This window comes from Bidens hawaiensis, unplaced genomic scaffold, assembly GCF_021521415.1.
Source record: "Bidens hawaiensis isolate Kalapana, Puna unplaced genomic scaffold, B.hawaiensis_p1.1 tig00020652_1, whole genome shotgun sequence".
In the NCBI taxonomy this organism is placed as follows: domain Eukaryota; kingdom Viridiplantae; phylum Streptophyta; class Magnoliopsida; order Asterales; family Asteraceae; genus Bidens; species Bidens hawaiensis.
The window spans coordinates 26,373-37,698 of NW_027493165.1; the positions used below are offsets into that span (position 1 = coordinate 26,373).

Consider the following 11,326-nt stretch of genomic DNA (forward strand, 5'->3'; position numbering starts at 1 on the left):
TCGGGTTTACCAATGCAGAAGCTTCAACGTTCGGATTTTAACAACGCCCAATTTTTACCGACCGAATAAACATCGTTTTAAATATACTTTTGTATGCTAATCTTTTTGTATGCTAATTTAACAAATTTATATTTTGGGTTATATTAAGGTACCTTTACTACCATAACCAATACCCACCGAATATGCATCAACTCGCTGCTGCAACACAATGCCCGGTTTTACTAGTCGAATTAATATTGTTTTAAATATGATAATTTTAAAAATAATATATAGGTACAAAATCATGTCAAATACGTGACTCCAACCAAATATAATGTTTTATGTCTACTTGAATCTTGTAATTACAAAACCTTTCGCATAATCTTATACGAAACTTGCTACATTCTTTTATGTTCATGTAAAAGTGTATTTTACACATATTATTATAATATATTTCATATCAACACTTTTGGAGGTCTATAACAAAACAATAGTCAAGGGCTTTTCGAATTTTTCTTACAAAGCAAAACAACCACCACAAATATGATTAAGTTTTCAAATAACTTAAAGTGATTTTCATCTTATAGTATATTTTTGTTCTAATATGGATAGCTATTCATTATGCTCGTTTAAACTTTGTATTAATCTTGTTTCGTATTTACATGGGTGCACTACGTTTTTAAAAGCTTCCTATCGAACCGGCTAATAACCAACCTAAAAATCAACATTAGCTCATTTTAGTATCATGATATCTATTTTGGATTTAACAAAAACCTAACTAAATCACACTTGAGAGTCCTGTTAAAACTCAAAACTTACAAAAACCTAAATTGATATTATTATTATTATTATTATTATTATTATTATTATTATTCTTCCGTAGTGGTGACTGACTGATTCCTTATATCATCTCTCTGTTGTTACATAATAACAATTCTTTCTCTTTTACATTTTGATCTCAAACCGATTTGAATTTCAAATCTCACTGTAGATCCAATTCCTTTAAAAACCTAGGGTTTATTGCGATCTTCGTTCGATTCCAACCTTCCGACACGCGATCTGTAAGCCTAGGGTTTACTGTTCAATTGGATCGAACGAAATGGAGGCGATTGAAGAACTGACGCAGCTTGCGGATTCGATGCGGCAGGCTGCGGCTCTGCTTAACGATGAAGATATTGACGAAAGCTCGTCTAGACGCAGCACTTCCACGTTTCTTAATGTTGTTGCTCTTGGAAACACTGTAAGTGATTGCATCTGACTAGTTCACTCGTTTGATTCATTGATTTTGTCGGTGGATCTATCGATTCGGGTGCGATGTGATCTTAATCTTAATTGTGATGAATTGTTTAGGTTAGTGTAATTAGGAACGGGCTTAGCTAGGGTTTACTGTGTGTGATTGCAAATCTGTTATTAGGAAAACAAGATCTTGTATTCAGAATGCATTGTGATCTGCATTTAATGGTTTGTAGATGAGTTACCTTTATTTGCTGTAGTTTTTGTACTTATGGATTAAAGGAGTTTTGCCATTTTGTTTTTACTCGACAGACTCTTTATGATGTGGTGTGATCTTAATTGCGATGAATTTTAAGTTAGTGTAATTAGGAAGTGAGTTAGTTAGGGTTTACTGTTTGTGATGTCAAATCTGTTATTAGGAATTCTTAGTTGTCGCCGTACTTGTTGTTACAGTGTGAATTGCATTGTTTGTTTCGATCTCTATTTAATGGTTTGTAGATGAGTTAAGCTGTGTTTGCTATGGTTTTTGTACTCGATTTCTTATAGGCATTATGTTTTGAACTTCAATTATTATACAGGTTAAAGGAGTTTTGTCATTTTGTTTTTACGCTACTCTACTGACTGTTTATGATTTTTCCAACTTTAGGCTTTTTTTGTCATTAAGTTAGGGCATGGTAGCTAGATTAATCATGGGCTTTCAATTGTGCAGAGTGCAGGAAAATCAGCAGTTTTGAACAGTTTGATAGGGCATCCTGCGCTGGTATGATCTTCATTTTCTTCCTTTGTATTTTTTAGTCTGGACCTCGGTATCCAGTTTGTTATGATAACTATACACGTTACAAAAAATTAACAAGATATGAGTCCACTGCCACATCAGTTTTGATGATGTGAAGTGTGAGCTTAATTGTACTAATTCTGGTCCTCGTATTTGGCCTCAATTTAAACAGCCGACTGGTGAAGGTGGTGCAACACGAGCGCCTATATGCATTGACTTAAAGAGGGATGAGAACTTAAGCGCCAAATCAATTGTACTGCAGATTGATAATAAATCCCAACCTGTGTCAGCAAGTGAGTTCTCATGTCATACTGCTGGCCCTTTAATTATATACAGAATGCGAGTTTCATTTTATTGATATTGAATAATAAATGCAGGTGCTCTTCGTCACTCATTACAGGATAGGCTTAGTAAAATTTCAAGCAAGAGTCGTGATGAAATATATTTGAAGCTTAAAACAAGTACATGTGAGTATAAATAGATATTCATAATTTCATTTCTTAAAAGTAACTTGTCGTTTAAAAAATTGGTTTCTAACTCAAGCATATGGTTTACAGCTCCTCCTTTGAAATTGATTGATCTCCCTGGAGTTGATAAGGGAAATCTTGATGAATCTTTGGTGAGTGATTTGAAATTGGCTGTTTTGGTCACATCATTGTTTTTTTATCCTTTATTAGTTCAAATACATATATTTTTTAAATTCTTTCAGAGTGAGTATGCTCAGCACAATGATGCGGTTCTACTGGTTGTAATACCTGCTGCTCAGGCACCTGAAGTTTCCTCTGCAAAAGCCCTCAGATACGCTAAGGAATATGATGCAGAATGTGGGTTTTCAAATATAATTTCAGTTTTATTTACCGTCATAATATTCAAATTATAACCTTTGTTTGCTGACTGTAGCAACAAGAACCATTGGTGTCATCAGTAAAGTTGATCAAGCATCTTCAGATCCCAAGATTCTTGCTGCTGTTCAGGCACTTCTTATGGGTCAAGGCCCAAGAAGTGCAGCTGATATCCCATGGGTTGCTCTAATTGGTCAATCAGTTTCTATTGCTTCAGCACAATCTGGGAGTGTGGGGTCCAATAACTCATTAGAGACTGCTTGGCGAGCTGAAAGTGAGAGTTTGAAATCTATATTGACAGGGGCCCCTCAGAGCAAGCTTGGTAGATTAGCCCTGGTGGAAACCCTTGCTCATCAAATCCGTAGCCGAATGAAAGTTAGGCTTCCAAGTCTTTTATCCGGGTATGATTTGGTTATTTGAAACATTTTTTTTTTCAAAATGTACTGCAAAGATAGTCATTTTTGTTCCTACTTGTTGCTGTATAGTTTACTTTATACCTTTTTGTCGGTCATCAGCATCACTTACACATGTGATAAATAAATGTTTTCATTTTCTACTTAAAAGAAAACTATTAATTGTTTTACATGCTTGTACACTTGGTTTTAAAATGTGTGCACTGGACTTAGTTTCAAAATGGGCTCCCCTTAAGAGCACGTAATGCGCAATGCACATGATGCGGTGATGAGATCGCATCAATTACAGCAATGCGATTTGATTCCATGATGTGCGTGCAATGCGGCTGATGTGGCTTGATGCAATCTGATGTGTCCAATACTTGAACAAATTAGATGTGGGCTTGTGTTTTCAAATCTGATTGAACAAATCTGATCATTGATTGAGCAATGGGTTTGAGTATTTGAACAAATTTGACCATTTATTGAACACATTTGATTTTGGCCAGAGATGAGTATATGTTATAGTTTAGTGTTTAAACGTTTAAGAGTATAAAATATTGTCTACAGATTGTTTTTAGTATATTTATAATAACGAACGCTTTACATACGTGATGCGCACACATTGTGCATTAGGTCAAAATGCATCAGAGCACCACACTTTATAAAACCAAGCTTGTAGATAATGATGTCTATATGTATAAGATGATTCGAAATCCATTCTAACTAGATTTATATTGCGCTACTATTCTTCATATAAGTAGTCACCTATGTAGAAATTCTACTCTCTCTTCTTTATATAAGTAGTCACCTATGTAGAAATTCTACTCTCTTTATATAAGCAGTCACCTATGTAGAAATTTTACTCTCTCTCTCTCTCTCTCTCTCTCTCAAGTAAGTTGGAAAAGGTTCTTGTTTACATATATATTTGACATTTCAAGCAGGTCTTACGTTACTTTGTGTAATAATTTTGTGTTACATAGTTGCTTTTATGCCGTTCATGGATGAAGGTTTTGTTTTATCTATTGCTTTTAGTGGTCTTAGATCAGTTTGTTAATATAGTTCTTTTTCATACAGGCTTCAGGGTAAGTCTCAAATTGTGCAAGATGAGTTGGTAAGGCTTGGGGAATCAATGGTCACCAGTTCTGAAGGTACAAGAGCTTTGGCTTTGGAGCTTTGTCGTGAATTTGAGGACAAATTTCTTCAACATATTATGACCGGAGAGGTGAGAACACATAGCAAACAATGATTACTTATGTATATTTAATTATTTACATTTGTTAATTTTCTCACTTTTTTTACATTTGTGGACTTGATTTGTATGTTATTTGTTCCATGTTAACTTAACAGAAGCCTGTTGCAACATCTTATTCTAGTTTTTGGTGGGATTTTAGGTCACTTAATAAGCATGCCATTGGTCAATTAAAAAGATAATTTATATCTGTATTATAGAGTTCAAATGTAAAGACAACTCATTTAAGGCTACACTTAATTTTGCAACTTCTTACTTATTATCCTGCTTGACAGTTGATTATCACTTTATTTTTGTGGCCTTATATCTAAGGTGCCACAGAGGCTTGGCAACAGTATGGCAGCATTGAAAAATGCTAGGCTTACTGATGTCTGTGGGATAAAGACATCTTGAGAGATTAACTTACTGATTTTTTTAGTGTGAATTTCACACACGTTCTTTAACTTCGCTACTATCATGTATATCAAAATACAAGTTTTTAATGAACAAGTTTAATGCTTTTAAAGGATATTTTTGGTATATATGACATTTTGCAAGATAAGAGGGGGTACCACTTCCACCCCACCCTCCCCCCTCTTTAATTACTGTTATTGGGCCTTTGATACATCTCTGGTTTCTTCATGACCATAAAATGTCATGTTATCAGTTTTACATAAATCATGAACTATTAATTTGTTTGTTGTCTTTCCTCTTGGTTCTTTTTCTTACCTTCTTGTATGCATTGTTTTCAGGGTAGTGGCTGGAAAGTTGTTGCAAGCTTTGAGGGTAACTTTCCTAACAGGATCAAACAACTTCCTCTTGATAGACATTTTGACCTACAAAACGTCAAAAGGGTATGTTTTTTTTTTTAAATTTTGGCTCACTCAAGTTATTGTTACTACTATATGATGACTTTGGAATTGGTATCAGATTGTTCTAGAAGCAGATGGTTATCAACCTTACCTTATATCTCCAGAGAAAGGATTGCGGTCATTAATAAAAGGTGTATTAGAGCTCGCAAAGGAGCCATCACGTCTCTGTGTTGATGAGGTAAAATGCACATAATTTGCCACTCTTTCAACTGTTAATGTCAGTTATTTCGTAAGTTTAAGTTGAGTTTCATGTTTACCTCTTTCTTCTTATTCATATGATTTTATTTGTTTGCTTGCTGTCATTTACCTACCCGATCTTTGATACCTTAATGTGTATTTTTATCGTATTGCATTTTTTATGCTTACTGGAGGAATTATTTGCTATTTTTAATGTTCTTAAAAAGTACAAGTTTTGTAATTATTTTTATGGATACAGGTTCATCGCGTACTTGCTGATATCGTTTCAGCATCAGCTAATGCTACACCAGGACTTGGTAGATACCCTACATTTAAGAGAGAGGTACATACTATTTGCAATAATTTTTTAATGTTTTTGTTGCTTTATCTTAATTTTAACCTATGTTATATTATTTTAATTAGGTGGTGGCAATTGCTACTACTGCTTTGGAAGGGTTTAAGAATGATGCAAAGACCATGGTGACTGCACTTGTTGACATGGAACGGGTGTTTGTCCCACCTCAACATTTTATTCGTTTAGTGCAGAGAAGGTATGACTTGTATTTTGATAGTTCGCATTGTTATTGCTGACATGTTAGTGGCCGGGTAGTAATTTAATATATAGTGTAACTGATATTAGTTTATATGGTACAAACAGGAACATTCATGTTTTGTGCATTGAGTTTTTAACTTTGTTTTTGCATGATTAAACGTCTTAACCTATATAACTGAACGAAAAGACCCGTTTTAAAAAGTTACGGATTTAATTATGCAAGAAAGAACCTTTTCTTCTTTTAATCGCGCAAAAAGAAAGTTTTATTGCCCAACACCTGAAACTCCATGTTTCCCTTTACTTTTTTGTTCTGGTTTAACAGACTAACTTCTACTATTAAAAGTTTAAAGTATGCAACCCTTATACTATTCAGCAATTTCAACTGATCTCCTCTATATTATTTGTCATGTAACAGGCTGTTTTTAGTTCCTTTCTCATGACCAACCCTGAATTCTGTTATTTCTATCATTTTGGTTATCGTTGTACACGACACCATTGTTTTGGCTATGTCACTTTCAAATCTGTTTTCGTTTTCTTTAGCTTTTAATGGTGTAAAACATACATGAAAATCTTATGGATTTACAATTTTTTTTGTGTTGGTTCTATTGTGGATGTGCACAAAAAGTTGAAAGTTTATTTATTTGTAAATTATTATTATGTTTATTTTTGTATTAGGATGGAAAGGCAGAGGCGAGAAGAAGAGATTAAAACCAAATCTTCCAAGAAGGCTGTTGATGCGGAACAATCTTTGCTAAACAGGGTAAACTAAGAGGCCTGATTATATTATATTTGGAAAAATATGATTGCCTTAATCGAACATTGAAGTTTCTGCTTGTAATTTGTTTTTTGCTTTGTTTAGTCAGCAAGTCCTCAAACAGGTGGAAACTTAAAATCAATGAAAGATACCAAGCAAGATAAGGATGCACAAGAGGAATCCTCTCTAAAGACTGCAGGACCTGAGGGGGAGATAACAGCAGGTTTACTTACACTTTGACATCATCATGCATTATTATATCAAACATACATATATGTGTATATAGCACTTAGCAGTATACTGTGTTATTAGACATTATTTACTTTGAAGGATGCATAATGTATTTATAACTTATGTTCTCTACATGTAGGATTCTTGCTAAAGAAAAGTGCAAAAACTAACGGGTGGAGTAGGAGATGGTTTGTTTTAAATGAGAAAACTGGGAAGGTTAGATTATAATCTATGTGCTACTTTTGATGCAAATTAATTTGTTTATTCTGATTGATTGTGTAACAGCATTTTAAGATTTTGTAGTTTCTGGATCTGCATGAATTGAAAATTTGATTTCAATTTTGAAGAATGTATAATTTAAATTGTGAATGATATTTTTTGGGTAAATATGTTGTCTGCAGCTTGGATATACTAAAAAACAAGAAGAGAGAAATTTTCGTGGTGTCATCACTTTGGAGGTATGTGTTGAGAATCTCTTAAAGTTTAGTTTCATTTTTAATTGTATATCTTTAAAAACATATGCATATCATCTTTATTCTATATTGTTTCTTTACTAAAAACCAAAAGATTTTTGAATGTTGAGATCTTGGATCTTCATTTGCACTATGCTTCTCTGTTTGTTTCTTGTTTAACAAGAAACTCTTGGTGATTCGTTGGTAGGGATCTAAACGAGTCGAGCTCAGTTTGTGGGAAAGTCTTTAAGCTCGGGCTCGGCTCGTTTGTTAATTATTTAATTGTTATACTTATATACATGTATGATGTATAATTATTTTTAAAGGATCAGGATCATTTCAGAACCTCCAAACGATTAAGAATTTTTACCAACAGATCATTTTATTTAACTTTTTATATATTTAATACTATTTGAGGGCCGTTTTGTCATTTATTATATGTAATTTTTTTATTACATATACGTAAATTGGTTATATACATATGTATATTTTGATTATTACACATCTATGTAATTTGGCTTTTACACGTATAAATTTGGGATCACATGTGTAATCACAGGATTGCATATAATAAAAAACAAAACAGCCTTCAAGTTATGTATATTTTTAATTTTAAGTTTATTATAATATATAACATAATATATGTCATTTGGTTAATTTTTTTCATAATTATGCACAGAGTTATTTTATTATGTAATATATATTTATTACAATAAAAGATGCTATATTGAAATAAATGAAACGCTCATTTAGGCTCGTGAGCCTAGTGGAGCTGGTATTTGAAGCTTGGGCCTTTTTGTTTAACTAGCTTATTTTGGGCTCGAGCTTTGTTAAGCTCGGCTTGATTCGAGCTTTAGAGAGCGTATCTCGAGTAGTTAACCGGCAGCTCGGCTTGTTTACACTCCTACTTGGTAGATATTATATTATTATATGATGATGATTGATAAATTATTTCTTTGGTTCAAAACAACCAAAACTTTTATATATATTTATAGTTTAAATTGCTGATGTATATTATCAGGAATGCGCAATAGAAGAAATTGAAGACGATGAACCACCCCCGTCCAAAAGTTCGAAGGATAAGAAAAAGGTAGAAGAAAAACCGCCTAGTCTGCTCTTCAAAATAACCAGCAAAGTTGCATACAAGACCGTGTTGAAAGGTAATTTTATCGATTGCAATATATTTGTATGCAGTTATATCATTTTTTTCTCAATGCAGACCTAAAGTTTAATAAGTGGTTATACAGCTCATAGCGCTGTTGTGTTAAAGGCTGAGAGCGCGGTCGATAAAGCTGAGTGGCTAAATAAAATACGAGCCGTGATGGGTGCCAAAGGGGGTGAAGTCAAACTCAAGCCTGATGGTCCACCCATTCGACAAACTCATTCTGACGGTTCTCTTGTGAGTTGTCCACTTTGTATTATTATTGATATAATATTGTTTTTAAATCATAATTAAACATTATTTATTTATGTTATCATAGGATACAATGGTTAGAAAACCAGTAGATCCAGAGGAAGAGCTTCGTTGGATGGTTCAAGAAGTACGTGGTTATGTTGAAGCGGTCCTCAACAGCCTTGCAGCTAATGTCCCGAAGGTGTTCTATTCATCATTTTTAAATATCATTTAGTAAATTACACTTTTGGTTCCTGTGGTTTTGCCTGTTTAACACTTTTGGAGGGGCACATGATATGCCAAAAGAATCCTTTTAGGGACCGAGAGCTAAAACATGTCAAATCACAGGGACCAAAAGCATATTCTGAAAGTTTTTTTTAATTTATTATTTGATTCGAGTATATGTTGTGGTTTTACAGGCAGTTGTTCTTTGCCAAGTAGAAAAAGCTAAAGAAGACATGCTGAATAAACTCTATAGTTCTGTAAGGTTAGTTCATGGTTCCAAATATGTCAGTTAATATTGCAATAATTTATTTGGGTCTTTTTATTACCTATTTTGACTTTTTATTTTTCTTTGTAAAAAGTTCTCAAAGTACCGCAAGGATAGAAGAACTGCTTCAAGAAGATGGTAATGTTAAAAGAAAAAGAGAGAAAATACAGAAGCAATCCTCTCTTCTCTCAAAACTCACCCGCCAGCTCAGCATTCACGATAACCGAGCAGCAGCTGCTACAGGCATGCCAAACGACAGCCCTGCAGGTAATAATAATAATCATCATGCTTTACTGTTAAAGGGTCGGGTTGTTTTTGGTTGACTCAGTAGTAAAATTTATTCATGGGTCCGTTATAAGCTCAAACCGAACCAAAAACTGAAATTTTGTGAGTTTTTAAAAATGCCCAGTTTAGGTTTTTTGGGTTTTTAGTTCGATTCCAGTTCGGTTTTGGTTTTGCCATTTGGGCTTACAATTTTGAGGGAAAAAAAATCGTTCCAAATAATGCATTTGAAGATAAATCTTTTTGTTAGTAATTAACTATTTTGTTACATTTGGACTTAGAATATTTGGGTTACACTATTTTATTAAATTCTTATAAATCATTTAAAACTCAAATTAAATAAATGGGAATTTATAAACTGTCTGTTTTTTTTTTTTGGTTTTTATTACACTCATAACCAAATCCGAATCTGAAGTTCGATTTTTACGCAAGCCTTTGGTTTTCGTTTCGTTTTCTTTTTTCGGTTCATGATCGGTTTGTTCAGTTTCATGCACACTCCTAGTAATCTAATATATTTTACAACTTCGACATTAACAGAAAGTCCAAGAAGTGGTGGATCTTCAGGAGGTGATTGGAGATCCGCTTTTGATTCTGCTGCTAACGGGCCCACAAGCCTCGACTCTAGATTTGGATCCAACGGTCACGGGCGCAGGGCTAATGGGCCTTATGAGAATGGTGATGATGGACCGGGGTCAAGATCAAACTCCACGGGCCGCCGCACGCCTAACCGATTGCCGCCAGCACCGCCTGGTTCCGGTTCAGGTTACAGGTATTAGATGATAGTTAAAAGGGAAAACAGAAACTGATTCATGCGTTATTGTTGGGGTGGGTGCGGGCCCATGTCCCGATCTACATACCGGGCTGTCTTGAAATGACTTTTTATGGCATGTTTTGTAGAACACATTTATTGTAGATAGAAATGAATCTGGTGCAAAAATTGTTGGGTGTTTTTGTATTCTTGTTATGAGAGGTAAGACTTGTATTATTTTAAAAGTTTTGGACCATGAGAATATGTGATTCAGTGATGCTAAATAATTGGTTTGGTTGTATGCTAATAATGTGTTTCTGAATACTAAATATGTAAGGGTGCATTCGAGAGTCTAAACCATACATAAGTTAAAAGTGTGACTTAGGTTGTTAACTATGTGGGACGAATGTATCACAACTTATATCATTGTTTCGCTGGGCATCTCAAAAAACGCATGCCGTATCTAAAAATCAAATGATGCAACCGCCTCAAGATTAAGTGTTGAATCATTATGATCATCCTGATGATATTGACCTTGTCAACAACTAGCCTTGGGAACCAAGCATCCCACTCTCTTTGTTGATGACCCTTGTATATTTTCTGTATGCAAGTTTGAGTCGACCTCAAATAATTTTACCATAAAGTTCAATAATACCAAAAAATAATAATCTTAACAAAATTAATAAAATTAACACTAAAAATAATGTCTAGAAATAAATAATTAAAATGATAATACTACTCGCATTCACAGAACGTATGGAGGGCCTCACGACTTACAGTTTTGGACATCTGTAAATACTCTTGTATGGCGTCACTCATAGTCCTGTATGCTAGTTGACAAATTACCGCCGTGCATTTTGCATAGGAGAAAATCCTAGTTTACCTCTCGCATCCTCCATTTGTTGAAAAAATGCATAATCTT

At 34.0% G+C, this 11,326-nt stretch overlaps 1 protein-coding gene across 1 annotated transcript; it reads left to right on the forward strand.

Annotated features, from left to right (window-relative positions):
• Positions 1-1,078: 1,078 nt before the first annotated feature.
• Positions 1,079-10,703, forward strand: LOC143561299 (dynamin-2A-like). The gene is made up of 22 exons (XM_077049419.1): positions 1,079-1,219; positions 1,922-1,972; positions 2,160-2,280; positions 2,365-2,454; positions 2,545-2,606; positions 2,697-2,811; positions 2,888-3,230; positions 4,299-4,446; positions 5,205-5,306; positions 5,383-5,502; positions 5,761-5,844; positions 5,925-6,052; positions 6,730-6,814; positions 6,914-7,031; positions 7,179-7,255; positions 7,441-7,497; positions 8,513-8,651; positions 8,739-8,890; positions 8,973-9,086; positions 9,304-9,371; positions 9,469-9,641; positions 10,194-10,703. The coding sequence occupies exons 1-22, from the start codon at positions 1,079-1,081 to the stop codon at positions 10,430-10,432; spliced, it is 2,727 nt and encodes a 908-aa protein (XP_076905534.1). The 3' UTR covers positions 10,433-10,703.
• Positions 10,704-11,326: the final 623 nt, after the last annotated feature.

Coding starts and splice junctions, on each gene's coding strand:
- LOC143561299 (XM_077049419.1), top strand. CDS start 1,079: ATGGAGGCGATTGAAGAACTGACGCAGCTTGCGGATTCGATGCGGCAG. Junction 2,281..2,364: donor ATCCCAACCTGTGTCAGCAA/GTGAGTTCTCAT, acceptor TAATAAATGCAG/GTGCTCTTCGTCACTCATTA. Junction 7,032..7,178: donor TGAGGGGGAGATAACAGCAG/GTTTACTTACAC, acceptor CTCTACATGTAG/GATTCTTGCTAAAGAAAAGT.